This window comes from Eleutherodactylus coqui, chromosome 5, assembly GCF_035609145.1.
Source record: "Eleutherodactylus coqui strain aEleCoq1 chromosome 5, aEleCoq1.hap1, whole genome shotgun sequence".
Taxonomy (NCBI): domain Eukaryota; kingdom Metazoa; phylum Chordata; class Amphibia; order Anura; family Eleutherodactylidae; genus Eleutherodactylus; species Eleutherodactylus coqui.
In genome coordinates, this window is record NC_089841.1 from 32614008 (window position 1) to 32640168 (window position 26161).

General features: G+C 45.5%; 1 protein-coding gene across 1 annotated transcript; it reads right to left on the reverse strand.

The window, feature by feature from the left end:
- Positions 1–1274: 1274 nt before the first annotated feature.
- Positions 1275–24835, reverse strand: LOC136629137 (oocyte zinc finger protein XlCOF7.1-like). Its single transcript, XM_066605285.1, has 7 exons — positions 24817–24835; positions 9529–9673; positions 7694–7873; positions 7487–7610; positions 7340–7404; positions 7074–7176; positions 1275–3339 (listed from the first exon to the last, which is right to left on the reverse strand). The coding sequence occupies exons 2-7, from the start codon at positions 9604–9606 to the stop codon at positions 1673–1675; spliced, it is 2217 nt and encodes a 738-aa protein (XP_066461382.1). The 5' UTR covers positions 9607–9673; positions 24817–24835; the 3' UTR covers positions 1275–1672.
- Between the last annotated feature and the right edge of the window lie 1326 nt (positions 24836–26161).

Below are 26161 nucleotides of genomic sequence, written 5' to 3' on the forward strand. Positions count from 1 at the left end.
TATTCTAGCATAACACACAATATAGCATGGTATGTGATTGAAAGGAGGCGATGGAAAGAGGAAGCTGTTACATATAGAAGCCTTTTAAATTTTTGAGTTGCGGTTTAAATTATAAGAATGACTAACCCCTTAGTGACAGAGCTTTTTTGCTTTTTTCCATTTTTGTTTTTTCCTACTCCCTTTTAAAAAATCGTAGCTCCTTTATTCCCCCATCGACGTCGCTGTATGTGGGCTTGTTTTTTGCGGGATAAGTTGTATTTTTCAATGGCACTATTTATTGTACCATATAATTTACTGAAAAACTTTTTAAAAATTCTTAGCGGAGAGAAATGGAAAAAAAACGACATTCCACCATCTTTCGGTGCGTCCTGTTTCTACAGCACACAAATTGCAACAAAAACGACCTGATATTTTTATTCTATGGGTCAGTACGATTGCTACGATACCAAACTTGTATAGTATTTTTTTTGCTGTAGTACTTTTATTTTTTTTTTAAGATATTTAATTTTTATCAATTATTTTCTGCGGTCATTTTGTGCGCGCAATACCTTTTTTATTTTTTCGTTGACGTAGTTGAGCAGGGGCTCATTTTTTGCGGGATGTCCTGAAGTTTCCAATAGTATCAATTTAGAAAACATACGACTTTTTGATCACTTTTTATTGCGTTTTTTCTGGGAGACAGGGTAACTAAAAAAGTGTATTTCTGGCGTTATTTTTTTTTTCAGATGGCGTTCACCGTGCGGGAAAAATAATGCACTACTTTGATAGATCGGACTTTTACGGACGCGGCGATATCAAATACATATTTTTATTTTATGATTTTGATTTTTTTAATAATGGATATGGCAAAAGGGGGGTGATTTAAACTTTTATAACTTTTTTTTTTTTTAACAATTAAAAAAACTTTATTGATTATTTTTTTTTACATTACTTTGAAGTCCCCCTGGGGGACTTTAATATGTGATGCTTTGATCGCTCCTGCAGTATGACGTAATGCTATAGCATTACGTCATACTGCTTTTTTACAGGCAGTATTTCAAGCCACCCTGTGTAGATAGCTTGATAGGCAGTCTGCTAAGGCAGCCCTGGGGCCATTGATTAGGCCCCCGGCTGCCATGACACCTGCACGGCTCCCCCGATCTCACCGCGGGGGGGGCCGTGCGGGACCCCCGAACAGCGCTCGGGGGATTTAAATGCCGCTGTCAGAATTGACAGCGGCATTTAAAGGGTTAATAGCCGCGATCGGCCGAACGGCCGAGCGCAGCTATTGCCCGCATGACCGCACTGTATGGAGGGAGATAGCGCCACTACCTCCCTCCATACACGTCCTGCAACAGCAGGACGTAGCTTTACGATAGGGCCGTCACTAAGGGGTTAATTATAAATTTACTGAGGGGTATTATAGAGGGTGTTTTTTTTTTTCCTGCCCTCTCCTCTCATTTCATCTGACACTGATAGAGTTAATGAAACATTTACATATCAGGTGATCTGTATTACTTTTAAAACTGAGTTTTTTCATTCAGTTGTATGGCCACTCTCACACGTGTTCAGAAAACGCTGCTCAAAATCACAGCATTTTTACCACGATTTCTAGTAGCATTTTTGAACGCAGTGTACAGCATTTGACAGCACTTTTTAATGCACCCCATCATTGACATGAAAAAGTAAATACTTACTTTTCTGTATGAGTTTTTAGATGGTTAAGAACTTGTGATTTTTGAGTAAAACATTTCCCACATTCTGAACATGAAAATGGCTTCTCCTCTGTGTGAATTCTCTGATGCATAACAAGTTGTGCTTTGGTAATAAAACATTTGTCACAATCCGAACAAGAAAATGGCTTCACTCCTGTGTGAATTTTCTGATGTCCAATAAGGTTTGATTTCTGAGTAAAACATTTCCCACATTCTGAACATGAAAATGGCTTCTCCCCTGTGTGAGTTCTCAGATGTGTAACAAGACTTGCTTTGCTAGTAAAACACTTCCTACATTCTGAACATGAAAATGGCTTCTCCCCTGTGTGGTTTCTCTGATGTTCAACAAGATTTGATTTATTTGAAAACCATTTCCCACATTCTGAACATGAGAATGGTTTCTCCCCTGTGTGACTTCTCTGATGTGCAGCAAGACCTGCTCTGCTAGCTAAACATTTGCCACACTCTGAACATGAGAATGGCTTCTCCCCAGTGTGATTTCTTTGATGTTCAACAAGATTTGATTTATTTGAAAACCATTTCCAACATTCTGAACATGAAAATAGCTTCTCTCCTGTGTGATTTCTCTGATGTGCAGCAAGACCTGCTCTGCTAGCTAAACATTTGCCACAATATGAACATGAAAATGGCTTCTCCCCTGTGTGAGTTCTCTGATGTTCAACAAGTTGTGCTTTTCTAGTAAAACACTTCCCACATTCTAAACATGAAAATGGCTTTTTCCCAGTGTGAGTTCTCTGATGTTCAACAAGATGTGCTTTTCTAGTAAAACACTTCCCACATTCTGAACATGAAAATGGTTTTTCCCCTGTGTGAGTTCTCAGATGGTCAGCAAGACTTACTTTGCTAGCTAAACATTTGCCACAATCTGAACATGAAAATGCCTTCTCCCCTGTGTGAATTCTCTGATGTTCAACAAGATTTTCTTTTCTAGTAAAACACTTCCCACATTCTGAACATGAAAATGGCTTTTTCCCAGTGTGAGTTTTCTGATGTCTAACAAGATGTGCTTTTCTAGTAAAACATTTCCCACATTCTGAACATGAGAATGGCTTCTCTCCTTTGTGACTTCTCTGGTGACTAACAAAATTTACTTTACTAGTAAAACACTTCCCACATTCTGAACATGAGAATGGCTTCTCTCCTGTGTGAGTTCTCTCGTGTGCAGCAAGACCTGCTCTGCTAGCTAAACATTTGCCACAATCTGAACATGAAAATGGCTTCTTCCCTTTGTGAGTTCTCTGATGTTCAACAAGACTTGCTTTATCACTAAAACATTTCCCACATTCTGGACATGAAAATGGCTTCGCTCCTGTGTGACTTTTTTGATGTTTAACAAGATCTGTTTTCAAAGTAAAACATTTCCTGCTTTCTGTACATGAATACGACTTATCTTCTCTGTGAGTTCTTTGATGTTCTCGTCTTCTGTAACTTTTCTTCAGCTTATCAGACTGTGATGGATTAGAAGATGAGACCTGTATAGGAGGAAGAGATGATGGATCTTTGCTGTGAAGGGCTGAGGACATATCTGGGATAATGACAGGTTCTTCACATGTATCTTGTTTATTATTATCTGCTTCATAATCTGCAGATATCAGATGTCTTTCTGAGTTCCCGGTACCATCATCTACTAAGAATAAAGCAGATTTTACTATTATAGAACATAAATAAAAATTATAATGATATTTTAGAACATTTCTATATAAATTACTAATCCCATAGAAGAATGCAACTAGACAGTAATAAGCAAAAAGATCACAATCTAACAGTAGACTTCAGAGTGAAGAGTAGTAGATCATGATGTTCCTCCACCAGGCTGTTATCTCAGTGTTTTCCCCTTCTGTGGTGAAGCCTCCATCTTCATAGGGTCATATGTCAGGGTCACCATGCTTCTAGTAAATGCTCAGTGAAGAACTATAAAGGTTCCTGTTGGCCAGTTCTATTAGATGGTGTCTGTCTCACATACTCCATGGGAGCTACATGCATTTTATCACAAAGCAGGGTAGAGGGGAGGAAGAAACCAGGATACCTGGCTATATGTTTACATTAGCTGATATGAGTTAATTTGGCACAGGTGTTTACCTATTGTTTACACAGAAAATTTTATGAAGTTGTGGTTAATTCAAGGGAACTGAGGAATAAAATATGTATACACAAAAGGAGCATTAGATTCTCTTCAGACTGCATGTACCGATGTGCCTCTGCAGGATGTGCCACCCCTTGCACTCTCCTCAATTTTTGCCTTTAAAGGTAAACCCCTTTTTATTCAAATTTACCTACAGACTGGAGATTGCAGCCATTTCTTAGCCTTAAAGGCATGCTCCATCCCTGCAGTCCATAGCCGCTTCCTTATGTACTTTACAGCTTTTAAATATATGCACAGAGGTCAGTTATATTCTCCTCAGTATATACACCCGGAGGTCAGTTATATTCTCCTCAGTATATATACGTAGAAGTAGATTCTTTTCAGTATATGCACATAGAAGAGCATTAGATTCTCCTAAGTATATACACATAGAGGTATGGTAGATTCGCTTCAGTATATACACAGAGGAATGTTATATTCTCTTCAGTTTTGTGAGTGCAATTTAGATCGGTTCATAGAAATTGGTTTATTTTGATGATCCCTTTAAGACATTTGGAGAGACTGTCATGCCCCGTTCATGAACCATGAAACACTTCGTAATCTTGTACTTTCCCAGAATGTTGGAGACACAATTATTTGCCAATTTATCTCAGAAATGGTATCAGGATGTGCTTAGAATTGCTGAGTGTGGAGGGGTTATCCTTTAATTGTTTTGTTTACACGACATCTGCAAATTCCAATGTGTTTACCCCAAAAATGATATTTTAGCTTGGGAAAATCATTTTGTAGCCAAAAATGTATATGACCATATATCTTGCATGAGTGACATTAGTATAATCCAGCCCATATATATATGATGGTTACGCCTTTCCTTCTAATAAAATTATGGTGTTGGGCGACTGAGATTCAGAACTTCATTACCATTAACTGGATTCAGATCTCTTGTCTGAGTTTTTGGTTAACGGCTACGTCACTCGTGACTCATACTTAACAATTTTACCTGATCTAGGTGTACTTCTTTAAAAAATCTTCAACAGTTTATACACATAGAGGTGAGGTAGATTCTCCTCAGTATATACACGTAGTGGTCAGTTAGATTCTCCTCAGCATACACATAGCTATGAGGAAGATTGTCTTGAGTATACAAATGATTTCTCTAGGCTTTATGGTTTCTGAGAAAATAATTATCTCATGTATGGTGGATTTTCACACAGTTTTTCATGCTTAAAATAGAATATTGAAGTTGAGACTCCTTTACTTTTCGTAGTGTCTTAAATGGCAGCTGATGGGCAACTGGTTGATACTGCATAAATCCTTATACCACAGCGACCCTTTTACTTTTCCTATTTACAACCTAAAGAATGGTCGTGCCAAATTTCACATTTGTGCGGTGTAGATGTGTGTTATTAGTTACATTACATAGGGGGGTCACTTACTTTTGCACTTAAAATTAAATATTAAAGTTGCAGCCCTTTTACTTTACATATTTAGGACCTAAAGAATGGTCATGCTAAATTTTATGATTGTATGACACCAGGAAGTTAGAGAATTAGATTATGAAAATAACATTGGGATCACTTGCTTTTGTACATAGACTTGGAAAATCAAGTTGTGACTCCTTTACTTTTCCTATTTAGAACCTTAAGAATGGTCATTCCAAATTTCAAGTTTGTATGACAGCAGGAAGTTAGAGAATTAGTGGCAAGTGAGTCAGTCAGTCAGTGAGGGGTTTCGCCTTAATAACTATAGATCTAAGATTCATTTGGAGACTTTTTTGGCCCAAATATAAATATCTATTAGAATTAGGAATCCAACCAATAAAGTGAATATGGTGGATTTGGCAGATATGGCATGCTTTGATAAAAATATGAGCTAAGAACCTTGCATTTTCCTGTAGGTAGTATAAACAACAGTTGTGCATTTTTATTCAGATATTACATGTGTATGAATGCCGAGGCATATTTTTGTATAGGCTGGTTGACATTAACTTCACTCATTTCATCTGCAGCTGCCTCCCCTGCTCTATTCATGAAGACAGGAGACTCCCTTTCCTGGCACACAAGGGCAATCTTGTTCTTACACAAAAACTTTAATGAAGGGGGAGGGAAACATCTTTTACCCTCTCCTTGGTCTGTTCTGGATCACTGCAGTTACCATGACCTTGCTTTTTATGCCTATTTAGGATCTCTTCCCTAGTACAGCAGCCGCTACAGTAAGACCAAAATTGCACTTAACCCACAGTGTACACCACATAGCATATACCAGATTTCAGCTAATGTACCATTTTGTGGTCCCTCATACACTAAATACAAGTTAGGTAATCTAGCCACATCACTGCTAGCAGGCACAAGGGGGACCAGTACCATCCTACCGTTCATCTCCAGTGGTGGCGCAACAGCAGCATGCTATGGGCACATAAAGAATTAATCACATCATCACCCATGTGGTGAAAGCAGGTAGGATTAGTCCCCCATTCACTAGTCAGAGAAACAGCATCATTCATTAACTTCTTAGGGTCAGTGTTGCAGCATCATCATCGTTTGGCTCTTCTTTAGGGATTACAGCTTACAGGCGCAGCCCAGCCCATCATAGCAGATCTGTAGGAGAACTACTTGATCTTCACCTGCTAAATTTATCTTCCTTTTGGACATTCCCCCACACACACTTATAATATTGCTTGATTATAAAAGTGGTACCAACCAAATATAACGTGTCCTTCAGTAAACAATCCCTCATGTGGACGTTTCCTAAGATGATATTAATCTTTGCTGCTTGCAGTGAGATTTGTCATATGATAATGATGATCCAGCATCCAGGTTTTTTCCTTCCAGTTCCTGAAGTGAAGCATCCCTGACACTCATAGCACCAACCTTCCATCCTCCAAGGAATCTTCTGTTATCCGGGTCTATGTCTCCACAATCTGGATTCTAGGAGTCTAATAGGGGCTAATGGTTCCTTAGTTCTAAAATTGGGGAGATACTCTTCTCTCAATAGTACTGGCAGCAAACGATGAAGGAATCGGCCTTGTTCACATAGATATATTATATATCCGCACTACAGATGGATTTTACACTCAGATTATAGATGCCCATTGTGTGTTATCGCCTATAACGGTATCACATGTCATCCACATTTAGTTTGTACTTTGGCTGAATGGGGAACATCCAGCAGAAACTAACACATCCCAGAGCTTATAAATCTACATAACCATCTGCAGCCGCTGACCGAAGAGAATCTGTGACTCTTCTCTGCTGTATTTAGTGGTTACTACTCACCTGGGCGGTTACCTGTAGGAATCTCCTCTTTACACCGCTGATCGCCCCTCATATTTGTCTCTGTAGTATTAATATCGGTCAGATCTTCACCCTGATACAAAAGCTGTGAGACAAATATTGTAAAAGTCAGCAGACGGTTGGAGAAGTCGTGTGGAAGGTTTTACATGACCTGAAATGATCATCAATTATCATGTAGAAGACATCTAATAAGACTGAAGACAAGAGCTTCACATCCTTCTACAGATCAGAGGGACATCTCCATCTACCTGGTGGTCCTGTGGAAGAAGAGGACGGGGACATCTCTCTGGTGGGCTTCTCTTACTGGATGGAACTGGAGGAAACACAGACAGACACTGAAGTCATTCTTTACATACAGATAATAAAGTCCCCGTGTATTTAGTCCTGTCTATTACCTGCTGATAGGAGTGGCTGGTGGTCCTCCATCATGGCCTCCTTGTACAGATCCTTGTGTCCTTCTAAATACTCCCACTCCTCCATGGAGAAATAGACTGCAACATCCTGACACCTTATAGGAACCTGACAACACAATATACAGTCGTCACACAGAATTCCTCCAGTGCTGTTACTGTATAATGTCCCAGCATTCCCTGCAGCGTCACCTCTCCAGTCAGCAGCTCAATCATCTTCTTGGTGAGTTCTAGAATCTTCTGTACATTGATGTCCTCATGTATCAGGGGGTGAGGTGGAGGCCCCGTGATTAGTCTCAGGGGTCTTCCCCATCCATCACACACAGGGGCCGGGCAGACATCACTAGAGGTCTTCTTTATTACTGTGTAATCCTGTACATAGGGAGACAAGATAGGGTGTGTGTGTCTTCTCTGCCGATGCGCGCCAACCTAAGCTCTCTTGATAAAGCCTATGTGGCGATACATGTTGGCAGGGCATGTGTTACATGTTTTTTAGATTAGTTTATGGATGGCTCAACTATAGAAATAATGATTATAGATAACTGGGCGTTGAGGCCGTCCTTTGTGGTCTGACAGAGACCTCTCTCACATCTGTAGCCTCGGTCACAACTGAGATTGTTGCATCATCAGCATATCAGTTTACTGGAAGAGTATTACAGCGTAATTTACTGGCAAGTGAAAAAATTGTGCCAATAAACTTCAAATCGCCAACCATTTTCAGTCGCTGGTTTTCCACGCTGCATTAAAAGATAGATCTTGGCCTATCTTTTAACGAAAAACGCTGGAGGCTCCCATAGAGCTGAAAAAAAGGGAGTAAGAGGGAGTTTACCTGCGTCCGATGCCGGGAAAAGAAGACAACTGACTTTACTTTAGCTATTTAGGCTAATAGAAGTCATTCTGCCAATTTTCCGCGTTGCAGCAAATTTTTCAAGCAATACGCTCACGTGAATGGAAAAGAAAGCACTAATTAAAGGGGTTGTCCCGCGATAGCAAGTGGGGTTATACACTTCTGTATGGCCATATTAATGCACTTTGTAGTATACATCATGCATTAAATATGAGCAATACAGAAGTTATTCACTTACCTGCTCCGTTGCTGGTGTCCCCGTCGCCATGGTGCCGTCTAATTTCAGCGTCTAATTGCCCGATTAGACGCGCTTGCGCAGAAGGGTCTTTTCCCTTCGGCTCGGTCCGGCAGCAGCGGCGTTCTGGCTCCGCCCCATTCTACGCATCATCGCGTAGCTCCGCCCGTCATGTGTGCCGATTACAGCCTCCTGATTGGCTGGAATCGGCACACGTGAGGGGGCGGAGCTACGTGATGATGCGTAGAAGGGGGCGGAGCCAGAACGCCGCTGCTGCCAGACCGAGCCGAAGGGAAAAGACCCTTCTGCACGAGCGTGTCTAATCGGGCGATTAGACGCTGAAATTAGACGGCACCATGGCGCCGGGGACGCCAGCAACGGAGTGGGTAAGTGAATAACTTCTGTATGGCACATATATTTAATGCACGATGTATATTACAAAGTGCATTAATATGGCCATACAGAAGTGTATAACCCCACTTGCTATCGCGGGACAACCTCTTTAATCTCGGGACTTTATCGCGGCTATTCTTCATGATTGTGATATTCGGACTTGTGTGGCCAGCTTGAAAACGCATACGATTGTGTGACTGAAGCCTTAAAATGCCTTTGTCTGTTTGAGCACATATGTCAATAAAGTATATAATTTTATATCATTCTCTTTGGGAGGGCATAACTATCAGACTATTTTTTTGCCATTGACAATTTTTTTTTTTAGAAATTATGCTTATTTAGCCAGGTATACACTAGGGCTGCTCCCTTTCTATACAATGATGTAATGTGACATCTTCAGAATCTCTCCCCTCCCCAGTGACATCATGTGTTATAACCACAGATAAGAATGATGTAATGTGATATCATCAGACTCTCTCCCCTCCTCAGTGACATCATGTGTTATAACCACAGATAAGAATGATTTAATGTGACATCATTGGAATGTCTCACCTCCCCAGTAAGATGGAAGATTATCTCCAGGGTGAAATTTAATACACTCTCCACCATGCTATCTCTGTCATTCTCCATCCTTGATGGGCCAATCGGGATAATTCTTTTACATAGAAAATAACAGAGGTTCCTGTATTTTGGGGACCTGAGTCAAAAGAAGATGAGAAAATGTAAAATAAAGAAAATAAGGGGAAACAATTTAGTAGATATTAATATAGAGACAGCCCATCCCCCGTGTAATCACCTCTGTATTTCACCTTCACAACCAGGTCCGTATTATCGTTAGAACAATTAGAGCACTGGTTTATGTCCCTATGATCTCGGCTTTTCAGGCGAGTCCCCAACTCTGATGGACTGAGGAAGGCCCCCAACACTGGTTCTCACCAGTTTGCTAGAATCGATGAGCAGCTGTTAAGCCCTTTTCTGTTGGTAGACCCCCCCCCCCCCCCAACAACAACAACAACGAAATCTACATACTCATCCATTTCTTCCCCAAGCCGCCCCAGACTGCTCCTTCCTACCTATGGGTATTTCTACATACTGTTACACATGACCAGCGCTGGACACTCTCGGATCTCAGACTCTGAGACCAGGAATTGGCCACAGCAGTCATGCGACAGCATCTACCCGCACTACCCGAAAGGAAGAAGAGCAGTCTAGAATGGATTGGGGAGTAAAGCAGGCAAGTGTGCCATTTTCTTCCACCAACAAAACGGACCCTAAAAGAGCTTTACTGTTTATGGAGGTAGAGAAGGCAGCAATATTAATGATGGTTCTAGTAAAGGTGGTATTGCCTATGGGAGCAGAAAGGATGGGATTATTAACTATAAAGGCAGAGAGGGGCATTATTACTTATGTGGGCAATAAAGACAGCGTTATTATTTGTTGGAGCATTATTGCTGATGGGCTATAAGCGTGATATTACTGATGGAGGCATAAATCAGGACACGATTACTGTGTGGAGGACAACAAATACTATATAGCACCTAATTACTGTCTGGGGCACTATGGATTGTGTAGAGGTGTGGAAAATGTAAGGTGGGTGATGGAAAAGCAAAGCGTTAAAGATATCTGTGTGTCAAATTCTGCAGAGACAAGCTGTGGCTGGAAGAAATTATCATAAGTCTGGGCCCGGATAGAGGAGAAAAGGATAAAACAATTACATCAACCAAAGAGGACACTAACTGTAGTCATTGGATTAAAGCTAATTTCACAGTCGATATCACGCTCGCCAGCATGTGATTTTGCAACGGATGTGAGGTGTTCTTGTTTCAAAACCACCTTGCATAACTTCCGGGTAGTAGCGATTCTCCATTGTGGCTGTTAGTTGCTGTAGAATATCGCGGAGTGTCTCCCATTGTTTTTAAAGGCAGACTTTGCATTGCACTCGCGTGCACCTAGCATGTCCTGCGATGTTTCCGCTGACCCCATTGAAATCAATAGGCAGTGCGATGTGATGGCATGCCAAAAGATAGGACATGCCATGATTTTTCCCACGCCACAATGTGATGCAGGAACAAAAAATTGCTTATGTGTATGGCCCCATTCAAAAGAATTGGTTTCACATTCGTGCGAGATTTGTGCGTCTCGCAATGCACAAATCTCATGCGATTTTCTCAGCCGTGTGAAAACATCCTAAAACCACTGCAATCACTATCACTGTTACAGCTGGTATCTATTATTTAGAAAAATATTAAGCCTCTGAGAGGGTCACTGAGGAGCACTAATACTGTGAGGGAGTCATTGAGGGACACTTATACTGTGAGGGTGTCACTGAGGGGCACTAATACTGTGAGGGAGTCACTGAGGGGCACTAATACTGTGAGGGGGTCACTGAGGGGCACTAATACTGTGAGGGGGTCACTGAGGGGCACTAATACTGTGAGAGGGTCACTGAGGGGTATTAATACTGTAAGGGAGTCACTGAGGGGCACTAATACTGTGAGGGAGTCACTGAGGGGCACTAATACTGTGAGGGAGTCACTGAGTGGCACTGATACTGTGAGAAAGTCACTGTGGGGCACTGATACTGTGAGGGGGTCTCTGAGGGGCACTAATACGATGAGGGGGTCACTAAGGGGCACTAATACTATGAGGGAGTCACTGCGGGGCACTAATGCTGTGAGGGGGTGACTGAGGGGTATTAATACTGTAAGGGAGTCACTGAGGGGCACTAATACTGTGAGGGAGTCACTGAGGGGCACTAATACTGTGAGGGAGTCACTGAGTGGCACTGATACTGTGAGAAAGTCACTGTGGGGCACTGATACTGTGAGGGGGTCTCTGAGGGGCACTAATACGATGAGGGGGTCACTAAGGGGCACTAATACTATGAGGGAGTCACTGCGGGGCACTAATGCTGTGAGGGGGTGACTGAGGAACACTAATATTGTGAGGGGGTCACTGAGGGGCACTAATACTGTAAGGGAGTCACTGAGGAGCACTAATACTGTGAGGGAGTCACTGAGGGGCACTGATACTGTGAGGGGCTCACTGAGGGGCACTAATACTGTGAGGGAGTCACTGAGGGGCACTAATACTGTGAGGGAGTCACTGAGGGGCACTAATACTGTGAGGGAGTCACTGAGGGGCACTAATACTGTGAGGGGCTCACTGAGGGGCATTAATACTGTGAGGGAGTCACTGAGGGGTACTAATACTGTGAGGGAGTCACTGAGGGGTACTAATACTGTGAGGGGGTCACTAAGGGGCACTAATACTGTGAGGGGCTCACTGAGGGGCACTAATACTGTGAGGGAGTCACTGAGGGGCACTAATACTGTGAGGGGGTCACTGAGGGGCACTAATACTGTGAGGGGGTCACTGAGGGGCACTAATACTGTGAGGGGCTCATTGAGGGGCACTAATACTGTGAGGGGCTCACTGAGGGGCACTAATACTGTGAGGGAGTCACTGAGCGGCACTAATACTGTGAGGGGGTCACTGAGGGGCACTAATACTGTGAGGGGGTCACTGAGGGGTATTAATACTGTGAGGGAGTCACTGAGGGGTACTAATACTGTGAGGGGGTCACTGAGGGGCACTAATACTATGAGGGAGTCACTGAGGGGCACTAATACTGTGAGGGGGTCACTGAGGGGTACTAATACTATGAAGGAGTCACTGAAGGGCACTAATACTGTAAGGGGGTCGCTGAGTGGCATTAATACTGTGAGGAAGTCACTGAGGGGCACTAATACTGTGAGGGAGTCACTGAGGGTCACTAATGCTGTGAGGGAGTCACTGAGGGCACTAATACTGTGAGGGAGTCACTGAGTGGCACTAATACTGTGAGGGAGTCACTGAGGTGCACTTATACTGTGAGCGAGTCACTGAGCGTCACTAATACGGTGAGGGAGTCACTGAGGGCACTAATACTGTGAGGGAGTCACTGAGTGGCACTAATACTGTGAGGGAATCACTGAGGGCACTAATACTGTGAGGGAGTCACTGAGTGGCACTAATACTGTGAGGGAGTCACTGAGGTGCACTTATACTGTGAGCGAGTCACTGAGCGTCACTAATACGGTGAGGGAGTCACTGAGGGCACTAATACTGTGAGGGAGTCACTGAGTGGCACTAATACTGTGAGGGAGTCACTGAGTGGCACTAATACTGTGAGGGAGTCACTGAGGGTCACTAATACTGTGAGGGAATCACTGAGGGGCACTAATACTGTGAGGGAGTCACTGAGGGGCACTAATACTGTGAGGGAGTCACTGAGGGGCACAAATACTGTGAGGGACTCACTGAGTGGCACTGATACTGTGAGAAAGTCACTGTGGGGCACTGATACTGTGAGGGGGTCACTGAGGGGCACTAATACTATGAGGGGGTCACTGAGGGCCACTAATACTATGAGGGAGTCACTAAGGGGCACTAATGCTGTGAGGGGGTGACTGAGGAACACTAATATTGTGAGGGGGTCACTGAGGGGCACTAATACTGTGAGGGAGTCACTGAGGGGCACTTATATTGTGAGAGATTTACTGAGGGGCACTAATACTGTGAGGGGGTCACTGAGGGGCACTGATACTATGAGGGAGTCACTGAGGGGCACTAATACTGTGAGGGAGTCAGTGAGGAGTACTAATACTATTAGGGGGTCACTGAGGGGCACTTATACTGTGAGAGATTTACTGAGGGGCACTTATACTTTGAAGGGGTCACTGAGGGGCACTAATACTGTGAGGGAGCCACTGAGGGGTACTAATACTGTTAGGGGGTCACTGAGGAGTACTAATATTGTGAGGGGATCACTGAGGGGCACTAATACTGTGAGGGGGTCACTGAGGGGCACTAATACTATGAGGGAGACACTAAGGGGCACTAATACTGTGAGGGGGTCACTGAGGGGCACAAATACTGTGAGGGAGTCACTGAGGGGCACTAATACTGTGAGGGAGTCACTGAGGAGCACTAATACTGTGAGGGAGTCACTGAGGGGCACTGATACTATGAGGGAGTCACTGAGGGGCACTACTACTGTGAGGGAGTCACTGAGGGTCACTAATACTGTAAGGGAGTCACTGAGGGCACTAATACTGTGATGGAGTCACTGAGTTGCACTAATACTGTGAGGGAGTCACTGAAGAGCACTAATACTGTGAGGGAGTCACTGAGGAGCACTGATACTATGAGGGAGTCACTGAGGGGCACTAATACTGTGAGGCGGTCTCTGAGGGGCACTAATAATGTAAGGGAGTCACTGAGGAGTACTAATACTATTAGAGGGTCCCTGAGGGGTACTAATACTGTGAGGGGATCACTGAGGGGCACTAATACTGTGAGGGGGTCACTGACGGGCACTAATACTATGAGGGAGTCACTGAGGGGCACTAATACTATGAGAAAGTCACTGAGGGGCACTAATACTGTGCGAGAGTCACTGAAGTGTACTAATACTCTTAGGGGGTCACTGAGGGGTACTAATACTATGAGGGGGTCACTGACGGGCACTAATACTGTGAGGGGGTCACTGAGGGTCACCAATACTGTGAGGGGGTCACTGAGGGGCACTAATACTGTGAGGGGGTCACTGAGGGGCACTAATACTGTGAGGGGGTCACTGAGGGGCACTAATACTGTGAGGGGGTCACTGAGGGGCACTAATACTGTGGGGGGGTCACTAATGGGGGAATAATACTGTAAGGGAGTCACTGAGGGCACTAATACTGTGAGGGAGTCACTGAGTGGCACTAATACTGTGAGGGATTCACTGAGGGGCACTTATACTGTGAGGGAGTCACTGAGCGTCACTAATACTGTGAGTGAGTCACTGAGGGCACTAATACTGTGAGGGAGTCACTGAGTGGCATTAATACTGTGAGGGAGTCACTGAGGGGCACTAATACTGTGAGGGGGTCACTGAGGGTACTAATATTGTGAGGGAGTCACTGAGGGGCACTAATACTGTGAGGGGGTCGCTAAGGGGCACTAATACTGTGAGGGAGTCACTGAGGGGCACTAATACTGTGAGGGAGTCACTGAGGGGCACTAATAGTGTGAGGGAGTCACTGAGGGGCACTATTACTGTGAGGGGGTCGCTAAGGGGCACTAATACTGTGAGGGAGTCACTGAGGGGCACTAAAAACTGTGAGGGAGTCACTGAGGGCACTGATACTATGAGGGAGTCACTGAGGGGCACTAATACTGTGAGGCGGTCTCTGAGGGGCACTAATACTGTAAGGGAGTCACTGAGGAGTACTAATACTATTAGGGGGTCCCGGAGGGGTGCTAATACTGTGAGGGGATCACTGAGGGGCACTAATACTGTGAGGGGGTCACTGAGGGGCACTAATACTATGAGGGAGTCACTGAGGGGCACTAATACTATGAGAGAGTCACTGAGGGGCACTAATACTGTGCGAGAGTCACTGAGGTGTACTAATACTATGAGGGGGTCACTGAGGGGTACTAATACTATGAGGGGGTCACTGACGGGCACTAATACTGTGAGGGGATCACTGAGGGGCACTAATACTGTGAGGGGGTCACTGAGGAGCACTAATACTGTGAGGGGGTCACTGAGGGGCACTAATACTGTGAGGGGGTCACTGAGGGGCACTAATACTGTGGGGGGGTCACTGAGGGGCACTAATACTGTAAGGGAGTCACTGAGCGTCACTAATACTGTGAGGGAGTCACTGAGGGAACTAGTACTGTGAGGGAGTCACTGAGTGGCACTAATACTGTGAGGGAGTCACTGAGGGGCACTAATACTGTGAGGGGGTCACTGAGGGTACTAATATTGTGAAGGAGTCACTGAGGGGCACTAATACTGTGAGGGAGTCACTGAGGGGCACTAATACTGTGAGGGAGTCACTGAGGGGCACTAATACTGTGAGGGAGTCACTGAGGGGCACTAATACTGTGAGGGAGTCACTGAGGGGCACTAATACTGTGAGGGGGTCGCTAAGGGGCACTAATACTTTGAGGGAGTCACTGAGGGGCACTAATACTGTGAGGGAGTCACTGAGGGGCACTAATACTGTGAGGGAGTCACTGTGGGGCACTGATACTGTGAGGGGGTCACTGAGGGGCACTAATACTATGAGGGGGTCACTGAGGGGCACTAATACTATGAGGGAGTCACTGAGGGGCACTATAGCTGTGATGGGGTCACTGTGGGGCACTGATACTGTGAGGGGTCACTGAGGGGCACTAATACTATTAGGGGGTTACTGAGGGGCACTAATACTATGAGGGGGTCACTGAGGGGCACTAATACTATGAGGGAGTCACTGAGGGGCACTAATGCTGTGAGGGGGTGACTGAGGAACACTAATATTGTGAGGGGCTCACTGGGGGGCACTTATACTGGGAGAGATTTACTGAGGGGCACTATTGCTATGAGGGAGTCACTGAGGGGCACTAATCCTGTGAGGGGGTCACTGAGGGGCACTAATACTGTGAGGGAGTCACTGAGGGGCACTAATACTATGAGGGAGTCACTGAGGGGCACTAATACTGTGAGGGAGTCACTGAGGAGTACTAATACTATTAGGGGGGTCACTGAGGAGTACTAATATTGTGAGGGGATCACTGAGGGGCACTAATACTGTGAGGGGGTCACTGAGGGGCACTAAGACTGTGAGGGGGTCACTGAGGGGCACTAATACTGTGATGGGGTCACTGAGGGGCACTAATACTGTGAGGGAGTCACTGAGGGGCACTAATACTGTGAGGGAGTCACTGAGGGGCACTAATACTATGAGGGAGTCACTGAGGAGCACTCATACTGTGAGGGAGTCACTGAAGAGGACTAATACTGTGAGGGAGTCACTGAAGAGGACTAATTCTGTGAGGGAGTCACTGAGGGGCATTGATACTATGAGGGAGTCACTGAGGGGCACTGATACTGTGAGGCGGTCTCTGAGGGGCACTAATACTGTAAGGGAGTCACTGAGGAGTACTAATACTATTAGGTGGCCACTGAGGGGTACTAATACTGTGAGGTGATCACTGAGGGGCACTAATACTGTGAGGGGGTCACTGAGGGGCACTAATACTATGAGGGAGTCACTGAGGGGCACTAATACTATGAGGGAGTCACTGAGGGGCACTAATACTGTGCGAGAGTCACTGAGGTGTATTAATACTCTTAGGGGGTCACTGAGGGGTACTAATACTATGAGGGGGTCACTGACGGGCACTAATACTGTGAGGGGGTCACTAATACTGTGAGGGGGTCACTGAGGGGCACTAATACTGTGAGGGGGTCACTGAGGGGCACTAATACTGTGAGGGGGTCACTGAGGGGCACTAATACTGTGAGGGGGTCACTGAGGGGCACTAATACTGTGAGGGGGTCACTGAGGGGCACTAATACTGTGAGTGGATACAAAGAGCGTGGCCTAAAATAATTTGCCATGTCATGCTATGCATGCTGCAAGGGTTTCTTTTCTATTCCTTTGCACATGTTAGAAGATATGATCTGGCTGCAGCTTTATTGCCAAAAGGTAAAAAGAAGTCATGGCCCAATAATTGTCATGATGGGGAATCATAACTGAACCGCCCCATGGTGGCGGCAGCCATTATTTTGCCGCTCGCAGGGTTTCCATACAACAGAACCTTCCCAACAAATCCATTTCGATTTGCTTGAGAAATGTTGTTGTTGAGCTGAATGTTCTGAGGGTGAAATAAAGATGTCGTCACGCAGTGGATGCGCTTCTCCTCGCTCTTTGGGCTATGAGGAGATATTGGGGTGTAGATGTTGGATTCTCTCTTTTTGTATGTACTGGAATATGGCAGCCGGCACAAGGTCAGTGGGCCCATAGAAGTCTATAGACGTGCCGAGCATGCGCAGTAAGAGCGCATCTCAGGGAAGACATTTCACTGCGCACACTCAGCTTCATGTTATATTATATGGGCTCCATTGATGACAATGAAACCCACAGACATTTATGGAAGGTGCCGAGCATCTTGGGAGCAAACGGATGATATCTGTTGTACAAGCAAGCACCAAAGTTTGGAAAGCGCCGCTCGGGTGAGAAAAGAGTGCGGCCAACAGTGCAGACTGGAGGGGAGAGCAGCGGGATGAAGATTGCACACACTGGACTCCGGGTTTGGACACACGGACTGCAGGGAATTACTGACCTCAAGAACTCTGCAATATTTCTATAATAAGTAAATTAGAAATTTTTTCATTTTTTAGATTTAAGATTTTTAATTGCATTTATGTTTATTGGACACCCCCTTAGTAGAGGCGCTCTGGTGGTCTTCTGCGCCCATATCCCATGGAAGCTGAAGACCGCTGCACTGACCTGCAGGATATGCGTGCGGAGCCTACTGCATTGAAGGTGGATGTGAAGTCGCTTGCCTGTTCGCACAGAAGATTCTAGCCAGATTCTAGCCACAATTGTATGTATGCCTGTCAGATGTTTGGGCGAGGGCGGAAAATCACATTAGATATAAAATTCCCTAAACGCTGAATAATATTAGCCCCTGGTAGGAAAACAGGTAACACATATCAGTCACCTCTCTCAAAGTATCACCGATAGTTTCTAGCGATTACTGGAATACTCAGTTCATTTTGACATTTGGCTGATTTAACGAAAATCATTGTCACTCAGGACAGTCAATTCCAACTCCCATTAAAGTTAATGGGATTAAAAATTGGATTAACTTATTTGCCCTCCAAAATATCTCTAATGCAGCCAGTGGTCCCCACACTGCATGGGAAAGCAGCCACACAATTGGGGAACATGGTGCTCCTCCAACAAATTGCTCAAAATAGTATACAGTGGTGTAGGGGTCTACTGTAGCACACGGGTGTCACTGAAAACAAAAGAAGGCCCACATAGTGATGTCATATATTTTGCAAGGACAAATTCTTCCAGGTGAACACAACACTCAAGCACGGACCTCCTCCAAGGAACAGCTGTGGAGCTACCAAACTTTTTGTTGTGCAAGACAGCACATATGCCCCACGGTCTTCTTTCTGGGCCCTGATTGTCCCTATAGGAACCCCTGGAGAGATGAACCAACGCGCAAAAACAGAAATGAAAAGTAACAATACCACTGAAAAAGAACCTGCAGCAACTTATCTGCAAGTAGAAAAACATCCAGCACAGCAGAGCTTTAAACTCCAAGTTATCCACTATGGAAGCAGCACTGCTCACCAGGAGGGGTGAGAATATGTAGCCCCTCTGCACCTAGAAAACTGGCAGAGTGAATAGAAAACCACACCTCCACTCTACTCCCAGGCATAACTAATCTAGCATGCAACCATGCAGCAAAGGCAAACAGCACCAGCAGACTCTGCACATGGTGCATTACCCATTCACCTGCTTAACAAGGCAACAGATCTTTTTCTGTGTTGAAGCCACCATACCACGACGTTGTTGCAACAGACAAGCCGCGACGCTTTATTTTGGAAGCTGAGGACAATATACAGTAATCTGTCAAAACAAGTTCCAAAGGACTCTTGGCTTAGCCAATGTCAAGACCACAACCAATCCAACCGTTTCGAAACAAGGGGATGCCACCAAATATAACTTTGCACCAGTAGGCTGTTCAAGACAGTTTGAAAACCCTTCCCCTGCTCCACCATTTGGTCCTCCCAATAGAGATTTTACCGGGTAATCAGAAGACGCAGTGCTCAGCAATGTTGGATTCAGGATCGGAAGGAAACTTCATGGACTTAACTTGTGACAAAAACATTGTAACCAGGCTAAAGCCCATACCAATTGATATGGAAACTGTGGATGGGTCAACCTTGTCCTCGGGACCCGTCACGCAGGAGATAATTGAATTGGAGCTCTGTATGACACCTGACCATCAAGAAACGATCACCTTCTAGGTCATCTCATTCCTTAAAGTTCCAGTGATTCTCTGGATCCCCTTGTACACATAATCTATCAACTAGGAATCAAGGACTATTGCCTTCCCTTCAGAATACTGTAAAGACAACTGCCAGATAGCACCATCCAACCCCTAAACCAGTGCAAGACCTGGAGGATGGTCAAGAAGACTTTGAGAAATTACCAGTTCAATACCATATGATCAGGGATGTCTGCAGCAAGAAGAAAGCTGACCACCTGCCACCTCATCGGCCATATGACTGTCCTACTGAGCTGCTCCATGGATCTTCTATTCCATTTGGGCGTATCTACAACCTTGCGGAACCAGAGTTAAAACCCCTTCAGGAATATTTGGATGAAGATCTAAAGAAAGGCTTCATCTAGCCTTACTCCGTCCCGGCGGGAGAACCTATTTCCTTAGTTGAAAAGAAAGACACTACTTTTCGACTATGCATTCACTGGGAACTAAGCAAGATTACTAATAATAATCACTATCCTCTCCCATTAATCCCAGAACTGCTAGAGAGGCATCAGGCAGCAAAAGTCTTTACTAAACTAGACCTTAGAGAAGCATATAATCTAATATGGATCCGCCCTGGAGATGAATGGAAGACTGCTTTCAGAGCGAGATATGGACACTTTGAATCTGTAGTGATGCCGTTCAGGCTCTGCAATGCCTCTGCTACCTTCCAGCACTTTATCAATGACGTATTTCGAAACCTGTTGAAACAATTCACAGTGGCATATCTCGACAATATCCTCATCTTCTCTGACAATTTAAAGGAACATCACAGGCATGTTCACGTGGTCTTGGAAGGACTCCAACTGAATAACCTCTACTTCAAACTAGAGAAGTCCGAGTTTGAACAGACCCAAATGCAATTCCTGGGATACATTATCTCCCCAGATTGCTAAAGCATGGACCCCAACAAGATTAAAGCCATCCTGGATTGGCCCATTCCAAGAAATCTGAAGGAAGTACAGCGCCTGATCGATTTCGTGAACTTCTAAAGAAGAGTTATCAAGGATTTCTCAAAAGTCATCTCTCCCATCACCTTTCTCACAAAGAAAGCACACGTTTTCCTGGTCCCCGGAGGTGCAAGTAGCTTTGGAGAAACTAAAGACTCTTTTTACTTCAGCACCAAGACTGATCTGTCCAAGACCAGAATTGCCTTTTGTAGAGGAAGTAGACACCTCCAACTCCGGAGTGGGAGCTATTCTATCACAACGAGTTGGCAATAGGCTGCAACTATATCTTCATGCATGTTTTTCCTACACCTTATCACCCACAGAGAAAAAACAATGATGCTGGAAGCAAGGAACTTCTGGCCATAAAGGTGGCTTTCACTGAATGGAGGCACCTCTTGAAAAGAGCCCATCACCTAGTGACGGTTCTTACTGAGCATAAAAATTTATAATTTCTCCGTACAGCCAAGAGGTTATCTGCAAGACAAGCAAGATGTTCTTCTCCAGGCTAAAATTTCATTGTGTCCTACTGTCCCGGTTCCAGAGATGGCAAGGCAGATGCATTGTCCAGGATATTTTCGGAGCCTGAAGAGCGGTCTAATACAGTCTACACAATTCTTGTCCCCCAACATTTTTTGGGGTATCCTGCACTCTGAAGACCTTCTAACAAAGCCTAAGGGAGGATACAAAAATGACCACTTCCTGAGTTGTCCCTCTAAGGATGTGAAGCTGTCTTTCAAGGATAGACTTTGGAGGTGAGAACACCAACTATATGCTCCCAAGGCTGGTCGACTCAAAGTTTTTAAAAAGGTCCAGGAGCCCTGCAAAGAAGTGGCAGACCGACATCATCAAGCGGCTCCTCCTTTCCAGGTTGGAAAGTAAGGTATGGAATTCTACCAGAAATGTGAAAACCTATGTACCTTCTCCAAAACTTGGGAAAACGTTTATTGGACCTTATCTAATTTCAGCCAAGGTTTGCCAAGTGGCTTTCAGCTTTAAGCTCCCAGGGAGCCTAAAGATTCACACAGTTTTTCATGAATTCCTACTGAAGCCACTCCGAGAGAATACCTTCACAGGTAGACAGCAACTGCCTCCTTCTCCTGTGAAGGTTTAGGTGCACGATGAGTACATTGTTGAAAAGATCTTGAACTTCCGAATATACTGAGGAAAACTGAGCCTTCTGTGGTGCAGAGTGTAAGCTCTCGCTCATGACCTGAAGGTTGCAAGTTTAATCCCCGTCTAGTTCAGGTAGCCTGCTCAAGGTTGACTCAGCCTTCCACCCGATGAGTACATTGTATACAAATAACTAGATTTTGTATTTATTTTATTTAAACTGCAGTACCTGCAGTGCATTTGCAGTAATATAGGCCAGAGGAAAACTTGTGGGAGCCAAAAGAAAACATACATGCTCCAAGGCTCTCAGGGGAATTTCACAAAAGTTATCACAGGAAACCAGGCCCGGGGATGTACATAGGGTATCCTCGAAGGAGCAGCCCACTGTTGGGAATTGAACCAGGGATCTCCTGCTCTCCGGTCAGTGGCTCTCACTACTGAGCCATCCATGCTGTGGACAGTACTCTTGCATTACTATCAGCCTTGTTCCATAATCCCGGTTATTTAGCTCCTTCTGGTCCTGACCCCGCCTATGTCTTGATTGCACTTGCTATAAAAGCCTGGACCTGCCACTGCACCATCACGTCATAAATCTGCTTCACTGCACTGTTTGCCGGCTTCTCCGCTATTCCTGTAAGACCTCCAGATACTAACTTCTTGCTTCCTCTCTGACTACGCTACCCACCTTATCCCTTTGTGCTGCAAACAGAAACTTCTCATTGCTGACTTCTGGCTCTCTATCTGACTATGCTACTGATCTTTGGAGTCAACAGGCACATCTTTTTTTTTGCAATTATGGTTTCCATCAGTGTTTGGGGTCATTTACTAAATCAATATTGAAGTTTCCCCAAGAAAATTAATTCCCATTCAGCCTCGAGGCAGTTTGGGAGGATTTATGAATTGGCCAATCAGTGCTGCAGCTCAGCCAATTCATAAATCCTGCCTCCACAATGCAATGGCTGTGATTGTCTGAGCAACAGTCGAAGAACCAATCATTGCAGTACTCAATGAACCAATCATAGCCATCCCATTGGTTCATCGTTCACTGCATTGATTGGCTAAGCAGCACTAGAGAACCTATCTGAGTCATTGCTTCCTGGAGGCGGGATTTATCAATCCCGTAACCAGGAAATGAACTTCTATGAGTGGCCGTGGACTGCAAGAAGCAAGACGGAGCTCTGGAGGGCAGCAGGAGGGACTTGAAGCGAGTCTACCAGGTAAGTATAAGACATTCCCTGAAAATAAGACCTAGTGCCCCTTTTGGGGCAAAAATAATATGACAGGGTCTTATTTTCAGGAAACACAGTATTACTACTGGGGCCGATATTGGGGTCACTATTTCTACTGAGGCCACTATGTGTGTGGCAGCATACCTTAAGCTGACTTAGAGTATGTTTATACGTGGCGGAAATACTGCAGAATGTCCACATAAATTTCAGCTGCAAATTCCGCAGCATTTCCATATCCAAAAAACTGTCAAAATTTGAACCATTGGTGATGATTTTGACTGAAAAATCAGCCATGTACCCACAGCTGATTTCATACTATGCAGCGCTCGCCCTTACCTTCTCTGTAGGTTTCCCGCAGTCAGCACTCTCCGGCTTCTGTTTCAGCGCTGCTGGTCAGGTGAGGCCACTACAGACTGCTGGGATCCGGAGAGCGCAGACAGTGGGATGCCTTCGGAGAAGGTGAGGGGAGTGTCACAAATTTTGACTGTCTTTTGGATGCAGAAATACTGTTGAATTCGCTTCCTGTCTTTTTTTGAAACAGCCCTATACTTTCTATAGAGACGGAGGTTAAATGCTGCGTCCTGATAAGCCCCGCCCCCTGGTCACACCCCTCAGTCCCGCTTTGACCCTAGGAAAATCTGGTCACCTTAGGCTGGCTGTCCGCAGGCGAGGTGTCAATGTGAGATCCGCGGCGATAAATTGCACGGATAGAAAGCGCAGCTTACTGGACACGAGCGGAGAGTCATAGCGGGACTAAAACTGCGGGAGGCTGCGATTCTCTGCGGTGAGCCTATCATTAATATAGGCTCATCACAGAGACCTTCTCCGCCACGGTGGAATATCGTTAGCGAAGTTCCGTGGCGGCCGTGGACAGGCAGCATTAATAGATGTGATGCGGTTTTTAACCCCTTAACACTACAGGGAATACAGTTATGTCCAGCAGGATCGGGTGTGTATGGAGGGGGATCGTGGGTAGTTCTCGCTCCATACAATGCGGGTGCCGGCTGTTTCTTACAGCCAACACCTGCCTCAAACAGCTCCGCTAAGCTGCGCCGCTCATTGGAGCCGTTTACCCTTTATATTATAAACTCCACTTATTAAATTATATAGTATCATTGTAAAATACAGCTTGTGCCACAAAAACCCCGAAACCGTGGACTTGGGGGGGATACGTTTGTTTTTTTTTAAATGGGGAGGAAGAACTAAAATAGAAGAAAAAAGCAAAGGGCCGCGTTGTTATGGGGTTAATCACAACCGCTCAGCATTGCCGTGTAAAGCGCACCCTGAGATGCACGGTTTCAGCCGCTGCTGGTGTGACTCTTTAGGCCCTTTTACACGGGACGATAGTCGTTGTGGCTATTCAGCCTCCTGAGCTTCTGCAGGAAGGGGTTGGTGTCTCCTGCAGTGGGGTCTGTCCCTGTGTAATAGGATTGTCCCTCTCTCTAAGCCCCCGACTAACAGAGACTAAAGGACAGATTACTGGGCTACTAGGGGTCTTAGGCCCAAACTCTGCCAGTCTAGAAGGGGTTAATCCTCCCCCCAGCAGTCGTGAAGGAGTTAATTCTCCCCTTTCTCCAGCAGTCCTAAAGGGGTTAATATTCCACTCCCCTCCCCCACAGACCTGACATAAGGGGGACACACAGATTCAGAGACCTGGACAGCAGCCTTGTACTTACGGGACCTGTGATGATGTCACTGTCATGTGATCAGTCACCTGTGTGGGAGGAGATAGGGATTACATGGGGGGCGGAATCAGTGGATACAGTGATCTGGGTGTCGGTTGTGATCCCTGCTGGAGGAGCTGTGTGTGATGTGTGGGGGATCAGGATGGATGGAGTAGAGCTGTCTGTGTGATGTGTGGGGATCAGGATGGATGGAGTAGAGCTGTGTGTGTGATGTGTGGGGATCAGGATGGATGGAGTAGAGCTGTGTGTGTGATGTGTGGGGATCAGGATAGATGGAGTAGAGCTGTGTGTGTGATGTGTGGGGGATCAGGATGGATGGAGTAGAGCTGTGTGTGATGTGTGGGGGATCAGGATGGATGGAGTAGAGCTGTGTGTGATGTGTGGGGATCAGGATGGATGGAGTAGAGCTGTGTGTGTGATGTGTGGGGATCAGGATGGATGGAGTAGAGCTGTGTGTGTGATGTGGGGGGGGATCAGGATGGATGGAGTAGAGCTGTGTGTGTGATGTGTGGGGATCAGGATGGATGGAGTAGAGCTGTGTGTGTGATGTGTGGGGATCAGGATAGATGGAGTAGAGCTGTGTGTGTGATGTGCGTGGGGGGGGGGATCAGGATGGATGGAGTAGAGCTGTGTGTGATGTGCGTGGGGGGGGGGGATCAGGATGGATGGAGTAGAGCTATGTGTGTGATGTGTGGGGGATCAGGATGGATGGAGTAGAGCTGTGTGTGTGATGTGTGGGGATCAGGATGGATGGAGTAGAGCTGTGCGTGTGTGATGTGTGGGGGATCAGGATGGATGGAGTAGAGCTGTGTGTGTGATGTGTGGGGATCAGGATGGATGGCGTAGAGCTGTGTGTGTGATGTGTGGGGATCAGGATGGATGGCGTAGAGCTGTGTGTGTGATGTGTGGGGGATCAGGATAGATGGAGTAGAGCTGTGTGTGTGATGTGTGGGGATCAGGATGGATGGAGTAGAGCTGTGTGTGATGTGTGGGGATCAGGATGGATGGAGTAGAGCTGTGTGTGTGATGTGTGGGGATCAGGATGGATGGAGTAGAGCTGTGTGTGTGATGTGCGTGGGGGGGGATCAGGATGGATGGAGTAGAGCTGTGTGTGATGTGTGGGGATCAGGATGGATGGAGTAGAGCTGTGTGAGTGATGTGTGGGGATCAGGATGGATGGAGTAGAGCTGTGTGTGTGATGTGTGGGGATCAGGATGGATGAAGTAGAGCTGTGTGTGATGTGTGGGGATCAGGATGGATGGAGTAGAGCTGTGTGTGTGATGTGCGTGGGGGGGGGATCAGGATGGATGGAGTAGAGCTGTGTGTGATGTGCGTG